Genomic DNA, 27,121 nt, shown 5'->3' on the forward strand with positions numbered 1-27,121 from the left:
ATCTATCCAAGAGAAATGAAAACCTACGTCCACGCCCTAACCGGTTTGGCTCAGTGGATAGAGCGTCGGTCTGCGGACTGAAAGGTCCCAGGTTCGATTCCAGTCAAGGGCATGTACCTTGGTTGCGGGCACATCCCCAGTGGGGAGTGTGCAGGAGGCAGCTGATCAATGTTTCTCTCTCATTGATGTTTCTAACTCTCTATCCCTCTCCCTTCTTCTCTGTAAAAAAAAAAAAAAATCAATTAAAAAAAAAATATATAAAAGAATTGAATCTGAAACCTTAAAAAAATAAAAAAGAAAAGAAAACCTACATCCACATAAAAACTTGTACATGAATGTTCACAGCAGCATTATTCATAATAGCCAAAAAGTAAAAGCAACCCGAATGTCCATCAACTGATTAATAGATTATGTATTGGAATCTTATTCCGTAATAAAAATCGCTTTACATGCTACAATGTGGATTAGCCTTGAAAACATTATGCTAAGTGAAAGAAGCCAGTCATAATGAACTGCATATTGCATGATTCCATTTAATGAAATGTCCAGAATAGGGAAATCCATGAGATAGAAAGTAGACTGGTGACTGCTGGGGGTTGGGGCAATAGGGAGAAAATGGGGAATAACTGCTAATGGGTATGGGGTTTCTTTTTGGGGTGATGAAATGTTCTGAAATTGACTGTGCTGATGGTCACACAACTCTGAATATACTAAAAATCACTAACTTGCCCATTTTAATGGGTGGACTGTGTGGCACATGAATTACATCTTAAAAAAAAAAACTGATACAAAAAAAACCCGCCCACATGGTAAGTCAGATAAAGAGAGAAAAATAGAGAAGACAGATCGGGGAAGGGGTGGTGGGGAGGGAGGGCTGGGTAGAGATGAGAAGGTGGGGGCTGCTACTTCAGGTGGGTAGTTAGGGAAAGCCCTTACGGCAGTGACTTCTAAGCGAGGCCTGGAGTGAAATGAGGCTGAGGGCTAAGCAAAAACTGGGGAAGAGCTGTCCAGAAGTGCGAACTTCAAGTGCAAAGGCGCCGAGGTAGACACATGCTTGGCAAGAGGAAGAGCAGCTCAGAGGCCAGCAGCTAAAGGGACTGGGGAGGAGAACAGACGGGATGAGGCCGGCAAGGGAGCAGGGGCCAGGCCCTCCGGGGCCATGGTGAGGCTGAATCATATTCCGACAGCGGCTCTGTCTTGCCACTATGGAGTCTGGCTTTAGGCCCGAGCAGCCCTGGTGGAGTGGGTGGAAGGGCAAAGAGTGGAAACATGTCCTAAGCAGCCAAAGGCCCCCGTTTAAAAGGGGGGAAGCGGGGGGCTACAGCTCCAACACGGACCCTCAGATCTCCTCCCACCCCCTCTGCTGGACCCAGTCCAGGAGTTGGACGCAGTTGCTGGAGACCCGGGAGGAAGCTCACAACACTGGGCGTGTTGAAACACCCAGAGGAATTAGGATTAGTGTCTGGAACAAAAACTGATATCAAATTGTGGGCTCTCTCCCTTCCCCTTTGCGAGTCTGCCAAGGGAACACCCAGCCAGGAAGCCTGGGCCCCCTAGTGATGCCTGGCAGGCCCGGCCAGAGAAAGGCACGTGGAGCCCTCCCAGGCTCAGGTAACAGGCGTCTTCCGTCTTCCCGGGCAGGGCTCACAGGATCAGGTGCTGGGCCTCCCTCTTATATCCTCGGGGCTGAAACACACTAGTAAATGCCACCACTCCCAAGGGAAGACGTTCCCAGCCTTGCCTGGGCCTACCCCAGCAGGTCACAGCAAGGGCAACATACATACCCCAGTAGTGGCCATTTCCCAAGGGCCTACTGTGTGCCATCTGGAGCTCTTCAACACTGAAAGCTGGGTGTTATCGTGGTTCACTTTACAGACGGGGAAAGTGAGGCTTGGGAAGGCTGAGTCACTCAGAGCTATGAGCAGTGTGGTCTCAACCCAGGCCCATCTGTGAGCCAGAGATGGCACAGCCAGGACTCAACCCTGCAGCCTCCTCCAGGGCCCCCCTGGAGAGAGGGAGCTGAGCACCCCCAGTGAGGTGGCACGGGGTCCCAGGCACAAGACAGGGATAATGAGAAGGGATTGTGGGGGGGGGGGGGGTGTAGATGTTCATAAAAAAAGGCAGGCACGAGGATATCAAGCAATTGGCCATGAGCCCAGGGTGGGAGCTGGCCAGGCCAGGTTTGAGGAAATCTCAGAGACTCAATTCTCTAAAAAACCTTTTATTAAGCACTTACTAAGTGCCAGGCACTGCTGAAGGCCCTAGGAACATAAACAGTAAACACAACAGACAGAAAGTCCTGCCTTCAAGGGGCTTATAGTCTGGCAGTGGATACGAGAGAGACAAAATGAGGCAGACACAGCAGATGGTGGTAAGTGCTATTAAGGAAAAGGAATGGGGAAGGAGGCAGGCAGTGTCCAGGTGCAGGTTGAACGAGGAAGAGATGGTCAGGGGATTAATGGGAAGGTGACATCTGAGCAAAGAGCTGGAGGAGGTGAGAGAGTGGCCTGTGCAGATAATTTCGAAGAGCGCTCCAGGCATGAGGAACAAAAAGTGCAAAGGCCCTGAGGTGAGAATGTAGGTGCTGTGCTTAAGAAAGCGCAAGGAGGCGGTGTGGCTGGAGCAGAGTGAGTGAGGGGAGAATGGTGGGGAGTGAGGTTGGGAAGGGAATCTTGGCCCCAAACTTACAAAGGGGCCGTATGGAGGTGCTCGCAACCCGGGCGTCCACACGTGCACAGGCAGGTAAGGAAGAACAGAGAAAAAATGAGGATCTAGTGGGGGAGGAGTATTGGACCCTTTTCTTTTTGAACTGGAAGTATCAGTTGTGACTTTTTCTTAAAGCATGCCTGGGGGGAAATCAACTCCTCTTGGAGTCCTCTGATTGCAATGAGGTCAGGGGCCAAAAAGCCACCGAGGGAACCGACTCCCAGAGCAGCAGAGACCCTCGGAAGCAGCACAAGGTTAAGTTGGGGTGAGGGGGCTCAGGGCCATTGTTTTCATTTCTGTCCAAAAACTGTTTCTGTAAGTGAAATTTAAGTTAAAAAATGAAAAAAGGTTGTGAGGTTAGAAGGGCTGGTCAAAAGCAAAAGGAATTGCCGAAACCGGTTTGGCTCAGTGGATAGAGCGTCGGCCTGTGGACTGAAGGGTCCCAGGTTCGGTTCCGGTCAGGGGCATGTACCTGGGTTGCGGGCATATCCCCAGTGGGAGATGTGCAGGAGGCAGCTGATCGATGTTTCTCTCTCATCGATGTTTCTAACTCTCTATCTCTCTCCCTTCCTCTCTGTAAAAAATCAATAAAATATATTTTTAAAAAATAAAAATAAAAAATAAAAAAAAAATAAAAAAAAAAGCAAAAGGAATTTGAACCTCCACCTACCTGAGTCAAGGACTGGGCCCACCCTCGCCCTGCCCTCTGGGCAGCACCGGATTCCCCCTGGGGAAGAGATGAAGGAAGCCCCGACACTCCCTAGCCTGGGGGTTTCAGGGCCTGAGCCTTCAGCTCTGGGCTGCCTGCCAGGGGCAGGTAATTACAGAGCCTGGGTGTTCAGGGCAGCTTCAGGGGAGTCTCGTTTTTAGCTTTAAGATATACAATTAGACGTCCAAATACCAGAGAGGCAGGGTGAGCCCTCCACCCACCCACCGCAGCCCACGGTGGCCATCACAGTGGCAGAATTCAGCTATTTCTAGGTTGTCCTGGAATAGAGCAGAGCACCCCACCAGACCAGTGTCCTCAGGCCAGAACTCCCTGCAGCTCCATGGCCCCAGACCAGGGCCTCCATTCCGCTTCCACAAACACTGTGGGCACTGGCTCCATCATGCAGGTGACAAGGGTCAGCAGAGTGGGAACCACCTCCTGGCCACGGGCTGCCACGCCCCTACAAGGTCCTGGCAGACGGATCATTCAGGGCCCCTCCCTGGAGATCACATGGGAGCAAAGGCTCAGCGTGGCAAGCAGTGGTCAGGAGAAGGGAACCCAGTGGGGCAGCCCAGGAAACAGCCACAGGAGGCCCCACAGTCACACTTGGCACCCTACCTTCCCCGCTGCCGGCTAAGTCCTCATCTGCATGTCTGCCTAGTCATCAATGCTTGCCCAGCACAGAGCCTGGCCTGGCAGGGCTAAAGGCCTAAAGCAGTGGTTCTCAACCTTCCGAATGCCGCGACCCTTTAATACAGTTCCTCATGTTGTGGTGACCCCCAATTTCATTGTTACAAATTGAACATAATTAAAGCATAGTGATTAATCACAAAAACAATATGTAATTATGTATGTGTTTTCCGATGGTCTTAGGCGACCCCTGTGAAAGGGTCGTTCGACTCCCAAAGGGGTCGCGACCCACAGGTTGCGAACCGCTAGTCTAAAGCCAAAAGTGAAAAGTCCTTGGCCCTGCCAGAAAGGGAGACTGTAGGGCAGGGTTTCTCAACCTGTGCTCATGACATTTTGAACCAGATAATTCTGTTTGTTTTTCCAGGGGTGTCCTATGCATTGCAGGATGTTTAGCAGCACCCTGCCAGGAGCACAACCCCAGCTGTGACAACCAAAAATGTCTCAGACATTGCCTATGTTCCCCTGGGAAGGGGTGGTGGCAGAATCACCCCCCCAACCCCCACCCGCTCCCCGCCCGGTAGAGAACCAGTGAAGCAGGCCTTTCACTAAACGTTTTAAACAAGCTCCCAGGTGACTGAAGCAGGGGCTGGGCACCTGGCTAAGAAAGGGTATAGCCACCAGAACTAAGTAGGACCCCAGGGGCCTCCCAGCCCCAGCTGTGCTCCTGGGTTCCTCAGAAGGCTGGTCCCTGCTTCCTCCCATTCGGCCCCTATAATGAGAGGTAACCAGAACAAGGCTGCATCAGGAGTCCCTGCTCCTGGCTGGGGGGTCCTGGGGGACTACCACAGCATCCAGCCTGCAACCCCTCCCCAACCCACGCCCACTCTGTGATCTCCCAGTCCTTGGCCAGGTTCCTAGCGAAGGGAGGGGTCCTGATGATGCAATCAAAGTTCCCAGCTGATGAAACTCAGCCAAGGAAAGGCAGGATTCTAATAAGGAAACAATTTAAATTGACAACATCTGCCTGTGCTTCCCCGAAGAGAAGAAAGCACAGCCGCCTGGGAGGGGCCCGCAGGGGACCAGCCTAGGCGTCCATCCAGGGGCTGCGGGGCAGTAGAGCCTCATCCCGGCGACGTGGCCAGCGTGGCAGCCCAGCGGTGTCTGGCTCCTGCCAGGAATTCAGGGCCGTGTGCAGGGGAAGCAGCTTGTTGCAGTTCTGACACAGCCAGCACCCCCTCCTGCAACACCATGAGGCAGCAAGACGTTCCTAGAAGCCAAACCACTCTGTGCTGGAGACTGAAGGGCTCAGAGGAGCCACCGGGCGCCCCGGGGATTGGCAGGTGGGCTGGGAGGAAAGGCTAGAGGCAGCAAGTGACCTGAGAAGTACAGAGTGGACAGCACACCGAGGACTTCAGCTCACGCAGGCTTGGTGGGGAAGCATCAAGGATTCTGGAGCCATATGCACAGAGGTTCAAATCCTGCAACTCACCAGCCCAGAAACTTTGAGATGGATCAAAAACCCACAGTGGGCAGGTGCCAGCTTCCTGTTTCACAGGCACACCGCCTCCCTGCTCTGCCTTCTGCACCCAGAGTCAGCCTATGAGGCAGCTTCCCACCACCCAGGAGAATGCATGCTCTTCCCACTTGATGCCAATGGGTACCCTCTCTTGCTCTCACAGCCCAAGAGCAGAGCAGGCCTTTGAAGAGAACCGAAGTGAACTGCTGGCTGTGACAAAGTGCGGGTCCTCCCCAAGCACCCGGCGAAGCCCACCCCCACATCATGTGGCCCAGCCTGGCGCCTGTTTCCCAGGCTCCCTCCCATGAGCCAGGTGTTGCTGAAGCATTAACTCTCTGCAGGCACAACCACCACCCACTTCACAGATAAGCAAACTGACACTCAGGGAGTCCACAGGTCAACCCAGGGGGCAAGGGGAGATGTGCACCCTCCCCTGTCCTGCAGGATGGCTGGGAAAATGCGCCAAGACATAGACGCCGTTCTCAGGGGCCTGTGGTATCAATGTTTTTGTGCTCTGTGGGCTCAATACCAGGGAAGAGGCAGCCTTGAGACCAGACTTACACTGAAGGAGGGGCGGTGATTGGGTCAGAGTGCATGGTCACAGATATGGCACTGGGCCAAATCCATCAAGACCTGCTGGTGTCAGGGACCAAGCCAGGTCAATCCAGGACCGGAAGGAGAAATGGGAAAATGTTCCTGTAGAAGTTAATAGCGTCAGCTTCCCGCCTCCTGAGCACTTTCTTCTTATGAGGCACCTAACTGAGAGCTCTCCCTGCCTGACCCCCTAGAATCCAGACCCCAGCCCTGGGAGGTAGGTACCATCATCTCCATGTCGTAAGTGGGGGAACTGAGGCTCAGAGAGCGGAAGCCAACTGCCCCAGGTCTGGTTGGGAGAGGGCTGTAATCTGAACCCATCGCTGTCCTATCCCAGAATCTCAAACTGGGCCCCATGCCAGAGTTGGGTCAGGTTGGAGGGTAGAAATTCAAAGCAAGACACAGCTGAGCTGTAGCAAGTTTCCCCTCCCCCAGGACTATAGAAAACACAGAGCTTCGGGGTTGGCTGTACTCAGGGAATGGCCCTTCCGGAGCCCCTCAGACCCCAGCAGGTCTCCTCACAAATCGTGCGTGTGAGAAACAGAGAGGTGGGGGACCAAGGCCAGTCTCTGCCACCCACTGGACACTTGACCTCTCTGGGCCTCAGTCACCACGCTGCCCTAGCTCATGGGGTTGCTGAGAGGCCTAATGAAAGAGAGGCCAGGCGCATACCCAAAGGGGACTCGTGCTGAATGGGCACATGGCCACCACCGTCAGAAGTGACTCTGAGACAGACGGTCCAGCAGGAAGCCAGGCATGCAAGGCCCAGACAGAGCCCCCATTTTCCATCCCAGGACCCTGGATCAGGACATTCCCCCAGGCCTTGAACCTGGCTGGGACGTCCAGGAAGGTGGACTAACAGGTGGCCTAGGTGTGCCTGTGCCGCTCCTGGCTGACTCACGCCTGGGTGCTGTTTGAATCACCCCAGGAAAGGAAGAGACCAAAGGGAGGGATCCATAGTCCTCAAATAGCTAGACTCAGGCAAGTCACGGGATGTCCCTGTTCTCTTTAGCCCCTTCCCAACTCCATAGGCCCTCCTCCACCCAACTTCTGCGGCTGGACAAATTACTTCCTCTTCTGGGCCTGGGTCTTAGGTATGTGGAAAACAGAATGAGGCTCCTGTGTCCCAGAGCACAAAGGTCCTAGAGGCCTTTGTTTGCTTATTGCAGGATGGTGTCTAGCAAATAGTAGGTGCTCAGTAAGTATCTGATGACTCAGTGACTTTCACAGCCCTGCTCTCTACCAGGGCTGCGTTAGACCTTCTTGCACTGATATTTCCACCTCCAGGAAAGGAGCCTCCCAGCCCAGATCAGGCCATGCCCTCTAGCTCTCTGCAGAGTCTGAGGGGTCCAGGGTCACTGCTATCTGGAGTTACCCCCAGGTGTTCCCACTGCTCCACTCAGCACTCCCCATGGCTCCCTGAACTTCCCAGGTGACCAGGAAATCGCCAGAGTCACAGCTCACAGAGCCAGCATAGACTCAGGCCTGTTTTCCCAGCTATCCTCCGAGATTCCAGCCACAGGATAAAGGGCTCGGGGTAAGGTGGGACCATGAGGCTGACTTACTAAGCTCTACCTTCTCCCTGGACACCTGATTCTCCTGCAGACTTACGGACCAACCCTGGGCCGATGATGCTTCTGTCATTCACTTACCCTACACACATAAACGGAGCACTTACTACAAGCCAGGCCTGAGTGGGGACACTGGGAATACATCCAGATTAAGCCTGGGTTTCTGTCTTGCCTGCATCCAAAATGGGTGTGGCCATTCTCACCCAGGTCCATGTTGATTCCTCATTAGCTGACACGAAACCCTTGAGAGGGGCTGGAACCCAGGGTCAGGCCTTCTCTTGGCAAGCAGGGAGAGTATCCAGGCAGCCAAAGGCCATCCCCAAAGTAAAGGGCCAGGGCCAGAGCAGGCAGAAGAGGTTGATGCCTCCCCTCCCCGCTGTGCTCAGCACCTCTCTGAGAGCTGATGTGTCTAATGGTCTCCCCGGTCATGGGCCCCAAGTCAGAGACCACGGCTGAACTGGCCATTGCTAGGCCCATTGCAGGGCAGCAGCCTGACTCTAATCACAAATGTTTGCTGAGTGGGTGAACCACAGGAAGGGAGAAGAGAAACAATGAAAGGCAGAGAGGGAGGAACGTGGACCTTTCCTTTCTGCTTCCACCACTGGATCCCCTCCAATAATTGCCCTAGATTAATACCAACCACTGCCAGCCGTTACTGAGCACTACTCTATGCCCAGGGCTATGCTGGGTACATAATGGGTGTTAACTCATTCAATCCAAGCACCAAGAAGGGGCTTATTACCCCATTTCACAGATGAGGAAAGCAAGGCTCAGACAGGTCCTGTGGTCTGGCAGCCTCAGGAGCCCGCCCTCTCTCTGAATGGCCAAGCTCCACAGCCCAACAGCCCCAGCAGGTTTGCAAGAGACAGAAGAGCCCCAGCCAAAGAAGACGGCTGGCAGCTGCCGAGATGACTTATGGTCTCATAAACAGGTCTGATGGTTTAGGCTGCCCGGCCAGAAAGACCCTGGAAAAGCCCAAGGACTTCCTCCAGGCCTCTAGGCACCCAAGGATTCTCACTTTTGTCTAGAACTTTGGCACCCAGCACCAGCACAGGTGTGGGCGTCTCCAGGCTGTTTCTGACACAGACATGTGCAAACAGCGTCAGTGCACAGCTTGCAGATAGTCAAACAGTCTCGTGTAGCCAGCCCCCAAGAAGCAGGACTTCACAGGCCCTAAAGGCCCCTTCCAGACATGACTGCCACCCCCACAAAGATGACATCATCCTGACTTGTACCAGGATGGGTGCTTTTAGCGGATTGCTTCTGAACTTTATACAAATGGCATCCACCGTACATTCTCATCTCCAGCTTCCTCTCCTCAACCTTGTGGGTGACACTCGGCGCTGTGTGAGGGGCAGCGGCTTGCTCATTCCCACTGTGCGCAGTAGGCTCCAGTGTTGTTTTTAATCGTCCCATGATGGCAGAGGTGGGAAGCCACCCAGCTCAGATGACAGCCATCTCCCCTTCTGCCACCAAGAGCCCCAAGTGGTCACCACCCCCCTGGCTGCCCTTGGTGGTTCTAAAATACAAATCTGATTCTGGTTCACACCCTTCTGTGTCTGCCCTCAGATAAGGTCCCACCCCCTCCCATGGCCTTCCCTGACTCCAAGCCCCCAGGCCACTGGCTCTTCCCTGCTCAGCACTCTTGCCTTTGCCTTAATCTGCCCTGGGCTGCTCTTCTCCCACCAACCACTAACCTACTCATCCTGGGACCAAGCCTAGCATCATTCTTGGGGAGGGGACTTGCTGGGGCAGGGCTGTGTCCCCAGGAACAAGAGCAGGGCCCTACATATAGAAGTGCTCAGGAAATTGCCCCCGAGGGAGTAAGGTTTGGGGGAGCCACAGGTGTGCTGCCCTGGGTCTGCAGAGAAGTCCAGCACTGTCAGAGAGGAAGTGGTGGGAGGTGAGGGCGCCTTGCGTGCGAACAGGACCCAGACTTCCGCCCTCCCCAGTTCCTTCCCAGCACCCAGCTAAACCTCTCAGCAGGTTTAGTCTGTTTTCAGCTGCCAGGTGCCTGGCCCTTGGGGAACAGGTGCCCTGCTCTCAAGTAGCTTTCCTGCCTCTAGATGAGTACCTGCACCCCATTTGTTGGAGGAGGAACCCAAGGCTAAGAGGACAAGACACTTGGCCATGGTCACAGAGTCATAGAGCAGCCAAGGTCCAATTGCAGAGCCTGGGGCAGCCCAGCCCCCTCCTCCTCCCCATCACCCACAGACGGTCCATCCAATAGAACCAGTGGTGCCCAGCTGCCTTGGACTTAGGCGAGGGCTGCTCCTGACACAGACTGATACCTCTGGCACCAACAGGGAGGGGCTGGACCCCAGCAGCTGGCAGTAGCCGGCACACAGTACAGCACCATCAGTGCCCATTCTGGTTCAGCGCCAAGGGGAGACTGTCCCAGCCCTGCACTGGCCAACCCGTGGCAGGAAGCACCAGGCCTAAGATGCAACAGAGGCTACTCCTGCCACGGTCTGGGGTAGGAGCTAAGAGGTGGGAGCGGGGATTGTAGTGTCCGGAGATGAGGGCCCACAGTGAGTGTGCAAGGCCAAAAGTAGCCAGGGACGGCTTCCTAGATGGAGCAGGGGTAGGGAACTTGAGGACAAGGCTACCGAAAAAGCCAAAATAAGAGTATAAGGTGTGGTGGAAGTAAGGGGAGTGCCAAGAGGGACAGGGGCCTCCCCTCAACTGAGGGACCCCTGTTTTTCTCACCCGCTCCCCTGCCCTCCACCTCATGTGGGGAGCTATCTTCTGCTTGCCAGAGTGGGTGCCAGAGCTGAATGTGTAGAGGGCCCCTTCTCACAGGCAGAGGCCTCCCCCAGCCCAGCCCAGCCCCACCCAGCGGGAACACTCCAGCTCTCACAGGCTCAGAGCCATGCACCCCAGGGCAGCGCAGAGCAGGGGTGCCAACAGACCCCACTGGGACTCTGAACTCCAGCTGAGGCCCCTGCTCCTTGGACACGAGGTGTGCTCCTCACCTGCCCGACCCCTCCAGAGGGCAGAGAGAGAGCCCCATTTGGGGAAGTACCCTCTCCCCACAACACCCAGTCAGTCCTGGCCCACAAGGAGGGGCAGTTGAGGTGCACCATCCAGCCCACTGCCATGACTCAGCCCAGGGACGAGAGGACGAACTGCAGTACCGTGCTTCTACCATGCGCCAGGAGCCCAGCGGGATATCTGACAGGCATTATCTCACTGTGGCCTCCAAGAACACTGGGAGGCAGGCACCAGCAGCCCTGCGGGGGAGGAGGGCTACTGAGGCTTAGGGACTAAGTCTCTCGCCCAAGGTCACACAGGCAGCAGGGCAGGATGAGGATGGGAACACTTCGCCTGTCTGAATACGCAGGAAGTCCTCCATTGGAGCTCCTTGCTCCTAGTGCTAGAATGATTTGACTAGAGAGCCTGTGGCTGGCTACTACCTGTTGATATCTGGGAGAGGCGGTTCCAACCTGCACTTGAGACGTGTTCCAAGCACAGGATGCCAACGCTCAGAGCAGAGACCCAGGTCAGGCACAGGCTGGGCAGCTTCAGGCCTCACTCGCCAAGGCCACCAAAAGCATAGTGTGACCTCGTGGAGAGATAGGAGTCACAGACCTCAGGTTACAGAGCACATCGGGGCCTGGGGGACAGGTCTGGTATCCCCACAACCCAAAGCACTTGCCAGGCAAGGTCCTTAATGAAGAGAGATACCCTCCCCCCACCCCCCCACCTTTGTTCGGGGTCTTTCTACGCAAACCTGATGTCTCTCCCCAGCTCAAGCCTTTCTGTGGCTGCCTGGGTGAGATAAGGATAAATCTATGCTGGTTACCATGGGTGTTAGACTGCCTGGCCCAGCAACAGGCGAGTGACCACAGGCTTCACCACACAACAGTCACCAGACACCACACACTGAGTCCCCAGACTCCTAAGGCCAAGAACAGACACGCTAATAGCTATCACAAGGCCCAGGCAGAACTTCCTGAATGTAAGTCAGGACTTCCAGGTACTGAACAAGCAGAGTTCAAAGGCAACTAAGAACCCCTGGCCTGAGGAACTTCCTGGACAGGCCTCAGGGAATAGCCTTGACCCCACAGAGTCAGATCACCTTTGGTCAGGCCTCTGCCAGTGCCAGGCTGCAGGGCAGATTACAGGGGCTGCCACGTTGGCACCTGCCATGGTGTAGTCAGTGGCTGCAAAGGCCAGGTCTGAGGAGCAGATCCCAAGGCCAGGCACAGGCTGGGTAGCTTCAGGCTTCACCATGGGCAACAGCAGCACGGTCTGGCCCCAAGGGAAACCAGTAGCTGGCCTGATGCCACCGCCTCGCTGGCAAGGGTGGCCTCTGTGGCCTGCGAGCAGGACTTCTCTCCACAGGGGTCCACCTCCTCATGCCTCCCCGACTGCACGTGGAAGGCCTTCCACAGGGACCTCAGCGACCAGGCTCGCCCGAGTAAAATGAGAGGCAAAACCATGGTCAGGATCTAAGGGTAGGAAGTGGGGTCAGGAGAAGCCTAAAGCAGGCAGCCCTCAGAGGAGGCAGCTGCAAAGCCCCTTGGGTCAAAAACTGCCAGAATCTCCAATTTAAAAGACACCTAAAGTCTGGATTTTTACGTTGCAAAAACTATTAGAGCACTGTATGAGGCAAAAAAAAGCCCGGCTACGTTTGGCTACTGTGCACCCTCTGAACGTCCATCTTCCGGCACCTACCAAGTGCTAGATGTGGTGCCAAGCACTTCAAGATGAGGACACCCACCTGCCCACTCTGTCTGCCACTGCCCAGCCCACTCAGCGGTCCCTTACGGGGTATGTCAGGCCTTCCCCCTTCATCGTCTCCACCAGCAGCCAAGAGCCATCAGTCTAACTGGCAAACCAGGCCACACTGCTTCCTTGCCCCTTGGCGAGATCCCCAAGGTCAGGAACGGTCTAGCCCTCCCCCACCCCGTATCTTCATTCACTCCATCCCCTTCCTGCCCTCTTTGCACCCCTACCATGCCAGCCCTTTGCCCAGACCACTGACCGAGTGCCTGTAGCCAAGGGCCTTGACCCTAATGGCTCTTCCCAACCTCTCCAATCCAATTCTCCTTGGCCTTCCGGGTTCTCTAAAGAGCCAGTTACTCACGGACGCCCTCCTCCCCGGTGCAATGATGTGCCCCATCATAAAATCATGAGCTCCATGAAGTCAAGGACTGTGTCCAGCCTGGGGTGGGTGCCCAATCAGCACCTGTCAAACAAATGGACAGATGACCGCACAGAAATGCCTTCCCCAATTGGTCCACCAGAATCTAATGGAATTCTGGGGAGGACCTGTCCCAGATCTACCTGCTCCCCCTCCATGGGGAGTTTCATGGAAGCAGGGCTGTCTGGTCCCATTTATCTCTGAAAGGCCAGGACACCAAGGGGGTGCTCAAGAAACGTGGCCTCTTCCTCCCTCTCCATACTCAGTCTCCAGTTCTCCTGCTCTGTGACAGAAAATAAATGCCCTGCCCTCCTTGAGATCCCACAGCATCTCCACATCCCCGCCCCCTCACAAACCGTGTCCCTCCCCACCAAGATGTATGAGAGCAGGCATCTCAGGCGAGCAGATTCCAGTGGCATTCAGCAGCCTTTTCCAAGAAGGGAGGGAGAGGAAGCCTCGGGGAATCGGAGGCCTGGCCAAGCCTGTGGTTTATGTGCAAAGACCTGGCTTGGCCAGACCTGGGCACCAGGCTTCCAGCTGCAGAATTGACCTGTCCAAGGCCTTCTTCATGCCCCCAAAATCTCAAGCATCCCTCTGAGGCCTCCCATTCCAGCTGGTTCAAAGCCTGGCCCATGGAGGGAAGGCAGTGCCCTCTTTCAACAGGTTGCCCAAATAAAAACCCCACTGAAGAGACACTTGAAGATTCAAAGCTGCCCTAAAAGAAGGGAAGGGGGAGGTATCTCCCCAAGTCACACAGTCTGCTTCTTGGACAGCCTGGCATCCAAGTCCAGAGCAGAAAGAGCCCCGGGAGGGGCCCCTCCTCTCGTTCTGGTCCTCCCTGTCCCCTTCATGCAAAAAGGGGTACTGAGGCACCGGGGACAGAGATCAGGCCAAACCAGAATACGCTTAGCTCCTGCTATGAAGGAACCCAAACAAGCCACTTCTCTGCCCCAGGCCTCAGTTCCCTCATCTGTTGGCTGAGGAGACACTCTGCCTGTCTCCTCCAGAGAGGACCTGTTGTAAGGTAAATCAACACCTCCCTCTCACTCTCTTCCCTGACACCACCAGCCACGTGCATGGGGCAGGCCACAGGACCAGTGCCAGCTGGACACAGAGACCTCTCAAGATGGTTGGGATTCTGCCTGCCTGAAGGACAGATGAGCTTGAGGCTGGAAACTGGCTCCCAGCCCACCCTGGGGAGACCACAGCCCAGCCCACTGCTTCTAGACTCACCAGACTTGGCTGGGACCTGTGCATATTCCCCACCCGCTGGAAACCCCTGGAAAAGCCTCCCAGATGCCATCTGGATGCACCTGCTTAGAAGGCCTCCCTCCGGGCAGGGTCCTTGGCACATGCTCACTATACCACGGTGCCAGTCTGTGCCTGGCCCCAAATCCATGGCAGTGACTTCAGTCCCACCCCCATCTATGTCCCCAGGGCCCCTTATCCTCAGATCTCACAGGATCGAGCTCAGTGCCTCAAAATTATCCCTATCTGGATTTTCCTATAACCCCCAACCCACTGAAAAGAATCTTCTTCAAAGGTCTGGGGACATCACATGGGGCCAGAGCTCCGTCCAGTCCTCTGCCACCAAGGCCAGGCAGGACTTTCTCGCTGGATCAGCCCAAATTTAAATCACAATCCTGCTGCTCCCTGGCTGAGTGACATGGGCCAATCACTTTAGGCCTCCTGACCCCCGTTTCCTCATCAGCTCATGGGGTGGTTTGGAGATCATGCACTGGATGTGCCCAGCAGGTGCCTGGCATGCAGTAAATGAACAATCAAAGGCAGTTTAAACCCTAATGATAAAAGGGTTATTTTCCCAATTTAATTACCAGCCGAGTGACCTACAGCATGTGGCTTCACCTCTCTGGCCTGGGTGCCTCTCTGGATGGCCAAGAGGATTAGCGGACCTACCATTTGCAAACTCTGCAACTGGACCTTGGCAGCTGCCCTATAACTCTCAGCACAGCACCTGGCGCACAGCACAGGCACTCAGAACATGGTAGCTGTGAGGGCTATGGTTTGTAAGGAGGCGTCAGAAAGATGACGCTGGGAACAGTGCGACAAACCACCTGTTCTACCTGCTCAAAATGGGTCAGGCTCGAGCTGTGTACCCGGCTGTTGCTATGGCACCCAGCACAGAGGAAAACACTCCAACTAGGAAGGCGGGTGCTGCATGGGTGGGGCCTCGAGCCTGCTTCTCTCAGACACCACCTTGCGGCTGCCACCAGTCTCTGGGCTATGTAAGGGGTCCCTGGCGTTGAGGCGAGTATGCTGCTGGATCTGGGTCCAGGATCTAAGCACGACTCATCACCCCTAACCCTACCCCAACTCCGAAACATTGGAGCCTGTTCGTTGGAGGGGTAGGCGGTGAGGTGGGGCTCTCAGCTTGCAGACCAGCGTGGGTGGGACTGGAGTGGGGGGGTTAAAAAAAAAAAGCCCAAACACCAGAAACCCCTATCTCCTGAGCAAAATCCAAAGCTCTAAAGCAGCCTCAGATCCCAACACTGATGTCTGCCCCCTCCAGCCACACCTGCACGGCAGCAAACAGGCACCCAGAGTCCAGCTTTGGGGGGTTCAGTGTCAGCCTCTCCCTCCTCAGCCCCACTCAGGTTTCATCCACAATGAGGGCTGGGAAAGGCTGTTAGGGCTGGGCCTGGTTCAGGGAATCCATGGCCCGTTGCCAGGAGGGAAGAAGGGAAGGCAGAGGTGAAGCCCAGCAGCTGTGAGCTGAGACCTGGAACTTTCCAGATTTTCCCGGATGAGGGGGCAGGTTTTAAAGCAATGGAAAGGCAGACAGGTAGGGTGACAGTGGCCCCAGAGCCTAGGAGGCCAGGAGAGACCTCAGCCTGGGACTGAATAACAATTCCTCAGGAGGATCCCAGACCCCCAGCTCACATGGAGGCCTCCTGCTGACTCTAGCTGGTCCCCCTAGACCTGGGAGGGGCTAAGGATGGGCCCCCTGCCATAGAAACAACTGATGCAACAATTTGCTGAGCCAAACATGGCATACACATTATTCATTCCCCCTCACAACTCTAGGGGTGAGTGTGACCTCTCCCATTTCACAGAATTGAAACTAAGGCTCACAGGCAGAACAGATAATGGTTAAAAACACATCCTGAGTTTGAATCTGGGCTCTGCTGTATTAACTCAAGCAAATCACTCCCTCTCTGAGCATTAGTTTCCATCTCTATAAAATGGAGATAATAGCCCCGGCTGGGTGGCTCACTTGGTTGGAGCATCGTCTGTACCCCAAATGGTGGTGGGTTCGATTCCTGGTCAGGGCACATACCCGCCCCAGGTTTCAGGTTGGATCCCTGGTCGGGGAGCGTTTGAGTAGCAACCAATTGATGTTTCTCTCTCACATCAATGTTTCTCTCTCTCAAATCAATCAATCAATAAAATGGGGATAATAATCCTACAGTCCCACCCCCAGCCCAACCTCCACCCTGTCCCATGGCGTGGTCAAAGAGCTAAGCGAAAGGTGCTAGTAAAATGGAGAGCACAGCACCAATAACTGCTGGTTGCTGGAATGACAGAGGTTAGGTAACGCCCAAAGACACCCAGCCAGTGAGTGGTCAACCCCAGGCCCCAGCTCTGAGCACAGCCCCTTCCCTGAGGCCTTGGGCTGTGGGTGGCCCCGGGATCACAGGCTTCCTAAGCAACCGTATATCCACCACCCCATTCCCACTACCCACCCCTCAACAAAGGGCAGCTCTTATCTGAATTCCTCAGATAAGCAGCTCCCAGTAGACTGGATAACCTTCAGGCCTGAGTGGTTATCCCAAATGCACCAAAAAGGCACCCCACCCTGTCCACACCGCAGATTCCTAAATCTGGGTTAGGCTGCATGGCTCTCCTCCCAACAGAACATTCAACCACCAGATACATCCAACAGGTCTCCAAACAAGCCAAGTTCAGCTGACAACTGCCTACTGACAAGTCCCTGGCAAGCCACTTACTTCCTCTTTCTGGGCCTCAGTTTCTCCCTCTGTTAACAAGCACCCCACCTCAGAACACCGTGGGGTTCTCAGAACACAAGGAGGCCCAAGGAGCAGAGGGACAGACCACGGAAGGGAGCCAGCGTGTCCTAGGCCCTGGGCCAGGCCCTGCGCCGCCTCCTATCTCCTGAAACATCTCCACAACACGCACAGCCACCTGTATTGGGCCCAGAAAGTGACACAGCGAGGACGCAAACCCCCCTCGGTCAAACTCCGGGGCGCTCTCCCTGGCGGGCCAGGACTACGTGGCCCAGTCAGTGGGTGCAGCTGGGGAACTCAGCTGCCCTCATCAGTGAGCTGGGCAGCTGGACCTGCAGGACGGGGACCTCAAAACCAAAGTTGATCAAGCCTCTTTCAGAGAGGGCTGCAGCCTCCTTGACAAGGGCATTTGCAATGCAAAGCAGCCCAGCTCCAGCTAGACGGGGACTGCCACTCAGAGGGGGCTGGGCAAGCCACCATCCAGCCACCTCCCTCCAGGCAGACGGGGTGTACCTGGGGTCTGGCCTTCCCAGAGCCGGGAGTGCCTGGGAAACTGTGGCTGCCCCGGGCTCTGAATCACAAACAGCCTGAGTGGCCATCTGGGTGCAAGGTGGCCTGGAACAATCCTCCCCACTCGGCCTCTCATGGCACAAACCCACTGGGCTCTGTGCAGGTCTGCAGAATGGAGCTCCAGCAGGCTGCAGGTGGGGCCCCAAGAGAGGGCTGAAAAACAGACCCCCTGCACAGGGGTGCGGGCACCCTGTCAGATCCCTCGGGCCCAGACCTCCCAGATCGTGCAGCCCTACCTGCCTTGTGCAAACTTGTCCCAGACACACATAACCTTCAGGACTCTCTGGGCCCCAAGGGGCGCATCCACACTTGCCAAGTGGCTAGATGTCGCTTATCACCCCCCCACCCCCACCCCACCCCACCCCCCACCCCCCTGCAGGCGAGACTGCCCCAGCGCCTTACCTGGACGATAAGCTGACAAAATCCCCGCCATCCAGCAGTCGGACCTTGCAGAAGAGGACCCCGTTCACGAAGGGGACCGCCGTCAACTCCTCCAGGGTGAACGTGGTTTGGAACTTGAACTTCTTCTTCTTCATCAAGAAAGCCATGAGCGAGTTCCCTGAGTCTGAAGCCCCGAAGGCCAAAAAAGGGGGAGAGCCAGAAATCCCCAGGATTCCTTTCCCGACACCACACCCCCTCCTCAAAACACCAGAGCCGGATCCCGCCCAGATGGTGGCGGAGGCGGCCGAGCAGGCAGGGAGCGGAGTCCGAGGGCCCCGGTCGGAGCGACCGGTCCAGTTGGCGGGTCGGCTGGCTTCACCGTCGGGGAGCTGGGGCTCGCAGGGGCTCGGAGGGGCCCGGGGCTGCACCGGCGCGGGGAGAGCGGGACCTGGCCCCAGAAGCACGGACGGGGGTGGCGCGCGGCGCGCGAGTGGCCGCGCTGGCCGGCAGCATCCCGACCCGCGGTCCCCGAATAGCTCACGTCGCGCGGCGGAGCGTGGCGGGCGGACCGGTGAGACTGAGGGCAGCAGGCGGACCGGTGAGGCCGAGGGCGGCGGGCGGACCCGCCCCCGCCTCGCTGGCGGCCGGGGGAGGCGCCCTCGCTGCACACGCCCCCGCACTCGGGTGCGCGGCGGCCGGCGCAGGTGAGTCGGAGAAGGCTGCGGACACCCGCAGGAGGCGGCCGGGAGCGCTGGGCGGCCTCTCCGGGAGGCGCGCTGGGGACACTCCGGGCTGGAAGCGTCCGGCCACGACCCCTCCGGGCCGTCACTGAGCCCGGCCCCAGGCAGGGAGGGTGCCGCCTCCTCTCGGTCCTGGGTCCCGCACCGCGGGCCCCGGCGGAGCTGAGGCGCCCTTCCGGCCGGCCGGCGGCGCCGCCTCGCCTGCCGCCTCTACACAGCACCCTGCGAGCCGCAGCGCCGGCGCCCGCGCTCCCGACGCCGCGACCCAAAGCCAATGCTGCGCGGCGCCGCTGCGAGAATGCCGAGGCCCAGCACCGCCGCCCGCGGAGCCGCGGCCGCGCGGGAGGGGCGGGGCGCCGGCGGCCTAGCTCGTCCGCGATTGGGTGGTCCGGCGGAGCGGGCGCGGGGTGTGATTGGTGGTTGGCGTCGTGGGGCGGGACTTGGAGAGGCAGAGACGGAACGGGGCTCTTGGATTGGTGCGCCGCGAGGCTGGGCTCGCCTCCTGGGTCGGGGCGGAGCGGAGTGAGAGAGAGAGGGGCCGGGGGAAGGCAGTGGGAGGTCGCAGGGCGGGAAGCCGGGGCTGGCGGAGCAAGGAGGAGGGCAAGAGCGAAGAAAAAAAGAAACAATGAAGAGAAGAAACAATGTGAACACCATGGCTAGAATGGCCCTCTGGTGTCCCCCGCGACCTGAGCTCGCTGACCATTTAATTAGACCCAGAAGGTAGCAAGTCCCATCCTTCCCCCCCACCCCCCAAGAAAACACACCAGAGAGGTGGGGGGACTAGACCAAGCAGGTCTTACAGCGTCTTTATCTCTAGTTCTCAGCTCTGGGGAGACAAGTGTCTGCAAATGCTTCGCAGAGGGGTTGATTTGGAGCTGTTCGCCACCAACCTGTGACAGACCCAGCTTCTTCCATCCCAAACTGCTACCTGAAGCCTTTTGTCATTGACTAGATAAGAAACTAACTAGATTAACGGCCCTAGGTGCAGAGACCGCTTCCGGAGCCTTGAACCTCCCAGGCCTTGGACATACGTAGTTCATTCATTCGGTCCACAAATGCAGTGAGTCTGGTGAGCCTGCGCTCTCCAACCTCTCCAAGCGCAAGAACAGGTGAAGCAGACAGCGACAAATCTGGCGGATGAGGATTGTAATAGAGGGCTTACAGGGAACTGGGGGTGCTCAGTGGAGGCAGGGTGGTGGGAATGGGAACTCAGAAGGCTTCCGACACAAAATAATCCAAGCCACCCACAGGATGCATGCGCTGGCTTAGGCTGGGTCCAGGCGGAGGGAGCCTCCAGGGGCCCAGTGGCCAGAGAGAACAGTGCCCCCAGAAAGCTGTGAGTACCTCCATCTGGCTGCACTTTGGCAGGTGGGGGGGCCGGGGGGGGGCGGCAATTAGGCAAGTAATGGGGATGGCTCCGTGGTTGAGTGTGGACCTAGGAACCAGGAAGTCCCGGTTGGATTCCAGGTCAGGGCACAGGACCGGGTTGTGGGCTGGATCCCCAGTAGGAGGCGTGCAGGAGGAAGCGATCCATGATTCTCTCTCATCATTGATGTTTCTCTCTCTCTCTCTCTCTCTCTCTCTCTCTTTCCCATCATCTCTGAAATCAATAAAAATATATTTTAAAAGAGATGGGGCTGGGAAGTCTGTAGTGGCTGGATCCTGAGTCTTGTAGACCACAGTAAGGAAAGGAGTCATTCGCACATTTTGAGTAGGAGAGTGACCCAGACACATTTTTTTGTTGTAAAGAGCTTCCTCTGACTGCAGGTAGAATGGAGGGGAGAAGGTGGGAAACAGGTGAAGGGCCTGTTGTGATCCAGGCAAGAGATGATGATGGTGGAACCTCAGCGCTGGGGGGAAACGAGAGGGTGGGTCTGAGGGGAATTTGAGAGACAGATGGATTAGATTTGGAGATGAGTTAGGTCCATACATGTAACTTGAGAACTCAGATTTCTGGTTTCTTCCTGCTTCCCAACCAGAAAAATGGGTGTCAACCTGTACAGGATGGGGCAAAGTAGGTTTACAGTTGTTTGTATGGACAATAGTACAATAATTAATAAATAATAAGAATAAACTGATTTGCATACTCCCAACTGTAAGCCTACTTTTGCCCCACCCTGTATTTCTCTCGTTTATCCCATAATTTAGAGAACACCAGATAGAAGAATAATGATATTAGCAGCTCCCATTTATGTGCCCCCATTTACAGCCAAGGAAGTTGAGGTCTGGAGACTTTACATGGGGTGTGTTCTCATTAATCCTGGCCGGGCCTGCTCCACGGGGCAAGAGCCTGTGGCTACCTGACCCCAGGAGGGGATTTCGGAAGAGGGAGCCAGCCAACGATGTCCCAAGACCTGGCTGGCTCCTCAGCTGTGACCATGAGTAACCCCGGGCCACTCTAACAGGAAGCAGGGTGGGGGCCTGGCTGCCAGGATTAGCTCTGGTGGGTATTCATCTCTTTGCAACCTCAGGGCTGGGAACCCAGGAAGTTTCCCTTCCTTCATTTCCCAAATGATGCCTGGGGTAGAGAGAGAGAGTGTGATATCAGAATAGGATGCTTCATCCGGGGTGAAACAAGCTTGGGCTAGAGTCCTAGCTCCACTGCACTGAATACCAACCTTTCCAGGAAACATGAAGGGCTTCAAGAGACTGTAAGCGGCTTAGGCTGGAGGGTTGTAAGGAAGTGTTAGAGAGGGTGATTGGGTTGGGATGGTCAAGGAAGGTCTCTATGAGATGTTATCTCAACCCAGACTTAACTAATAAAGGGGACCCAAGCACAGGAAGCTCCGGGGGCTGAGGCAGAAGCTGGCATGTTTTGGGGGATTCAGTGTGACTGAAGGGGAGTAGAGGGAGGAAAGAGGCATGAGGTCTGGCAGGAGCCTGCTCACATGGGCCTGTGGGCCTAGGAGTTTAGAATTTATTCTGAGCCCAAGGGGACACCATTGGAGGATGTAAGCAAGCTAGTGACAAGATCCAAAATACCTTTTTAGAAGTTCCCTCTGGATGCTGTATGGAGAATGGGTTGTCAGGAGCACGAACAGAAGCAGGCGGCCGGGTAAAGAGGGTATCACAAGCATCCCAGCGGGAGACGCGTGGCTCAGACCAGAGTGGAGCCAGGGCGACGGGAAGAGAAAGGGCACACATTTCAGAGGAGGAACTCAGCAGATGCTGTGCAATGATAACAGTTACTAAGTTAGACTTTTGAATATTCCCAGGGTTGTTTTTGTGTGTTTTAATCCTTACCTGAGGACATGCTTATTGATTTGAGAGAAGGGGAAGGTAGAGAGAGATATTGATGTGAGAGAGTAATATCTATCAATTGCCTTCTCCTCTGACCGGGGATTGAACCTGCAACCCAGGGACATGTGCTTAACTGGGAATCCAAACCCCTTGACCTTTCAGTGTACAGGCTGATGATCTATCCACTGAACCACACCTGCCAGGACTAGAGGGCAATTTTTACTCTATTTTAATAAAAATTCTTGGGTATTGTTTGATTTTTATAGTATGATGAATTGCATTTATAATGTAATAACATATGTTAGATAGATGGATATAATATGATAAACAAAAGCCGATGCTTCTCCGTCACCCTCTGGATAAAATCCAAGTGTCTTAGTCTAGCATTCAGGCCCCCCGGTGAGCAGCAGCTCAGCCCCTCCCTGCTGCTTCCCTTGGGCTCCTGCAGCCCTGCCCACAGGTCCTGTCCTTGTTCCCCTGCCCGCCTGGTGACACCTACTAAGTGTCAAACTTCAGCTCAAGCACCCCCTTCCACCCCGTTCCCTCCACATCAGGCACAATGGTCACTCCCTCCTCTGTGCCCCCAAGCTGCCAACGACCTGTGTGCAGAGAAAATGAGGGTGCCTGGCCTTCTGTTTTTTGTCACAATATCTGGTGCATATTTGGCACTCCTTGGAAGAGAGGAGGGAGGGCAGGAGGAGAGAAGGAGAAAAAAGGAAAGAAAGGAAGGGAACGGGAAAGAAGCAGAGAAAGGGGAAACTGAGGTAGGGGTGGAGAATGTCACGCCCAAATCGTCCTGAAGACAGCTACCCAGCTGGCCCGCTTTCTCAGTCACCTGACACCCAGCACGGAGCGCCACGCCACGCCACACTGCCTTCCCAGCCCTGCTTGCCAAGGGCGGTCGGTGCTGATTCACCGGTGACGGGGCTCCAGCTATTTGCAGAACTGGAATGGCAGCCGGGCCACCCCAGCAGCTGACCAAGGAGCTATTGATTTGTGCTGGGCTTCCCGGTAATATGTGAGCCAGTCACACAAGGAGGTAAAGGCTCCAAAGAAGTCGCCCATGGTGATCTGTCCTGCTTCAACCTCCCACGGCCAAGTCCACAAGTCTCCCCGTTGATCGGCCAACTCTGCCCTTTCCAACCCAAGCCTGACCGTCACAGAGGGTAGTCATGGTTCAGAACACGGGATCCGGCGTCAGGCGGCCTGGGGTTTCCACCCAGGGGTTACTGAGTCAAAGGGTATTTGCATATTTGCTGTTGAATGATGCTGCCAAACTGCCTTCCAAAGAGGTCAGACCCAGTTATACTCCCACCAACTGTATAAAGACAGTGCCTGCTCCCCCACTTTCTCCATCTTTTCCAATCTGTTTGATGAAAAAGAAAAAAAGCTATGCTGCGGTGCTTGCATGTCTTACATTGGCATTATAGCACCTTGCCATAGTTTTGGCAATTTGAATTTATTCTGTAAATTGCCTGGCCCTATCCTTTGTCCATATTTTATTTTATTTTTAATTGTTAAATTCTCACCCAAGGACATGCTTTCATTGATTTTAGGGAGAGAGAGAGAGAGAGAGAGAGAGAGGAGAGAAAAGGAAAGAGAGAGAGGGAAACAACAAAACAAAAAAAACCAAAATTTAAAAAGAGAGAGAGAGAGAAACAATGATCAGTCCTGCAACCTAGGTAGGTGCTCTAACGGGGAATTGAACCCACAACCTTTCAGTACATGGGACTGTGCTCCAACCAACTGAACCACACTGGCCAGGCCTTTGCCCATATTTTAAATTGAAGTACTCATTTTTTTTGTTATATGTTTGTAGTAGCTTCTTACATACATATTGTGAATATCACCCTCTGTTACCTATATGAAAGCATTTCTTCCACTAGTTGTCTCTGGACTTTGCTTATGGTGTCTTTTTGCCTCACAGAAGCCCCTTATCAAGCCCCAGCTCAGAGGAGTCCGCCTACTTCAGTGAAGTGAGCACTAGATTGAGAGTTAGGAGCCTCGATTTTGAGCTCCACCCTGTCACTGACTCACCGTGTCACTTTGATCCAGTTCCTGACCTCTCTTTCTTCGCCTGTTGAAGAAGAGCGTTGAATTAAATGGTCCCTGAGGTCCTGTCCACCTCCGTGGTCTAGAGCAGCTCTATTCATGGAACTTTCCACGTGGTGGACACGTCCCATAGCTGCACTGCCCAGTGGTAACTGCTAGCCACTTGGGTAGTGAGCACTCAAAATGTGGCTAGCGCCTGGCCAGGTTTTCTCAGTGGTTAGAGCGTCGGCCCGCAGACCAAAGGGCCCCAGGTTTGATATCTGGTCAAGGACACTACCTGGGTTGCAGGGGCATGTGTGAGGAGTGCATTGTGGGAGGCAACCAATCCATGTGTCTCTCATCTCTCCCCCTCTCTCTCCCCCTCCCCCTCTCCACTCTCTAAAAAATCAATGAAAAAAATATCCTCTGGTGAGGATTAACAAAACAAAAAGTGGGTGAGGAACTGAGTTTTAAATTCCATTTAAATGCAGAGTCCCTGTGTAACTTGGGGCAGATCGCTCAATCGCTCTGACCTCAGTTTCCCCATCTGTCCAGCAGGGCCCTCAGCAGTCCCTGCCTCCTGGGGCTACTGAGCACATTTGATGAGTGAGTGTGTGAAGGCCGACGCCCAATGCCCAACCCGATGCTGTGCGAAATCAGACGATTTCAGGTGCGTTCACTGCATTTCCGTCGTGTCCAGAGACCCCCGGGCGGCTTCCCCCAGAGCAGCCTGTCTCCCGCCGCGGCTTTCTGGCCAGCTTTACCCTCTTAAAGCAGGGCTTCGGCTCCCACCTGCTTTCAGCTCAGGACTCCAAATTGCTGACAGAACAAAGTCCAAACTTCAGTGTTCTGGCTCTGAGACCTGGCCCTACCCTGGCAGGACTGTCATTACTCTGGCCCACAGCTCAGCCCTGTGTCTGCTTCCTGCCACAGCCTTCCAAGGTCTGCCAAGCACTTCATTCGTTCACATCATTCATTCCTTTTTTAAAAATATATATATATATATTTTATTGATTTTTCACAGAAATGAAGGGAAAGGGATAGAGAGTTAGAAACATCAATGAGAGAAACATCGATCGGCTGCCTCCTGCACGCCCCCTACTGGGGATGTGCCTGCAACCAAGGTACATGCCCTTGACCGGAATCGAATCTGGGACCCTTCAGTCCGCAGGCCGACGCTCTATCCACTGAGCCAAACCGGCTAGGGCCATTCATTCCTTTTTGACTGACAGATCACACCATCTGCCTTGGGCCTGAGGCTGTGGTTCAGGGATGAGGGGGAACACGGAAAGGCCTGACCTGGTGTGTGTGGTCAGGGCAGGCTAGCCCGAGGAACAGGCCTGTGAGCCCAAGCCTGATGAGGGGTAGAAGTCAGCCAGGACAGAGGGGAGTCGGAGGGGAAGTCTGAGCTGAGAGAATGCAGAGCCCGGGATCTGCAGGAGGCCCACAGGAGGGCCTTGCAGGCCATGTTAAGGATGTTGTGCTTTATCCTAAAGGTAATGGGGAGCCATGGAAGGTACAGAGAGAGGATGGTGTAATTATTCCAGGCCAGCTCCCTACTGACCTTTGCCTCCTGGTAAGACTCAGGAATTTACCCCCTTCCACTTTCCCTTCTCGGCCCGTCCCTGGGTCTCCAGATAACTTCACGAGCACGTAGGTTCGCAGGGCCTTCCTTCTGCCTGAAATGACCTGGGTTCAACTCCCAGCCCTGCCGCTCCCTGGCCCTCTTGCTTCAAGCAAGTTCTTCTTTCACCTTCAGTGTCCTGACCCATAAAGTGGAGGTAATGACAGCCTTGCCCAGGTACACACATTGTGAGAGAAGAGAATATGGCACAGAGCCACTGAGGAAGCGGAGTCCAGTGGAATTCCTTCTGTGCAAAGTCAGACCAAAACCGTGGAGGGGCTTCCTGAAGGACGCCTTCCGGAGGGGGCGGCCCATTTCCCGGAAGTGCCCCTGTGGCCACCAGCCCCGGCCTGGGCTGGAGGGAAGGGCTGGCTCAGGCCTTTCTCAGGCAGCCTGACCATGTGCTAGGAGACCTTCCAAGCTCAACTCGGTCTTCTGGACCTTCTCGGACCCCACCCTGCCCCCCACCCAACACACACACACACACACACACACACACCCAGTGGGCCAGGAGTCAGCAGGTGGACACGGAGCTTACATAAGCGGGCAGGAGTCCGACACCTTTCACCCAGTGCTCAGGGCCGTGTTTCCTGACGTTCCCAGCTCACCTCCTGTCCTCCCAGGAACTGGCACACACACAGCCCTTTAGCCCTTGCTGAGCTCTGCTGATTTTCTGAGTTCTTAGTCACAGTCCCTCCTGTTACTGTCAGCAACAGCTATTATTTTCAAACATGAAAATCATCAGTGGTGAGGCATCGGGGACAATGTGGGGGCCAGGGGGAGCAGCTGGGACAGGGCAATCAAACCGGCATGTGAGTCTTAGCCTTCTCCACCTACCTGTTAGCTCTGTGACCTGGAGCCAGCTGCTTGGAGTCTCTGAGCCTCAGTTTTACAGCTGTAAAATGGGTTTAGTGGCCAAACTTTTTTTTTTTTTTTTAAATCCTCACCTGAGGACATTTTTCCATTGAGTTTCAGAGAGAGTGGAAGAGAGAGGGAAAGACAGAGAGAAATATCGATGTGAGAGAAACACATCGATTGGTTGCCTCCTACACGTGCCCCGAACAGGGCCCGGGCCGGGGAGGAGCCTGCAACCGAGGTACATGCCCTTGACCAGAATCGAACCTGGGACCCTTCAGTCCACAGGCTGACGCTCTATCCACTGAGCCAAACTGGCTAGGACCAAACTTTTTTTTAATCCTCACTGGAGGATATTTTTTAAAATTGACTTTTAGAGAGAGAGGAAGGATAGGGGGGAGAGAGAGAGAAAGAGAGAAACATCAGTATAAGAGAGAAACATTGACAGATTGCCTCCCATATTTGCTCCAACCAGGGATCAAACCCGTAACCTAGGTATGTGCCCTGACCGGGAATTGAACCCACAACCTTTTTGGTGTATGGGATGACTTTCCAACCAACTGAGCCACCCAGCCCCAGGGCTGGCCATACTTTGAGGATTCCATGAGGTGGTAATGTATATAAAGAGCTTTGTAAATTACCTGGCACATGGGAAGTGCCTATCAAAACTTGACTATTAACATCACACTCTGTGTTGTAACCTGTCCCTTCTACTCAACTCATGATGGACTTCTTTTCAGTGTCAGTAGGGAACCTAACACTTCGGCTTTCGGACACATCCCACACTCCTGACTGCCTGGGATCATGGGGCTGTGAGCT

The 27,121-nt window shown here is 55.0% G+C and overlaps 1 protein-coding gene across 1 annotated transcript in view; it reads right to left on the reverse strand.

Moving 5' to 3' along the window:
* Positions 1–17,994, reverse strand: part of EEIG1 (estrogen-induced osteoclastogenesis regulator 1) — a 34,238-nt gene extending 16,244 nt beyond the window's left edge. Inside the window, exon 1 of the mRNA XM_081102940.1 lies at positions 17,834–17,994. Coding sequence (XP_080959066.1) covers positions 17,834–17,979 — 146 coding nt within the window. The 5' untranslated portion in view covers positions 17,980–17,994. The remainder of the gene's footprint in view (positions 1–17,833) is intronic.
* Between the last annotated feature and the right edge of the window lie 9,127 nt (positions 17,995–27,121).

Source organism: Myotis nattereri, assembly GCF_964212035.1.
Source record: "Myotis nattereri genome assembly, chromosome: 12".
In the NCBI taxonomy this organism is placed as follows: Eukaryota; Metazoa; Chordata; class Mammalia; order Chiroptera; family Vespertilionidae; genus Myotis; species Myotis nattereri.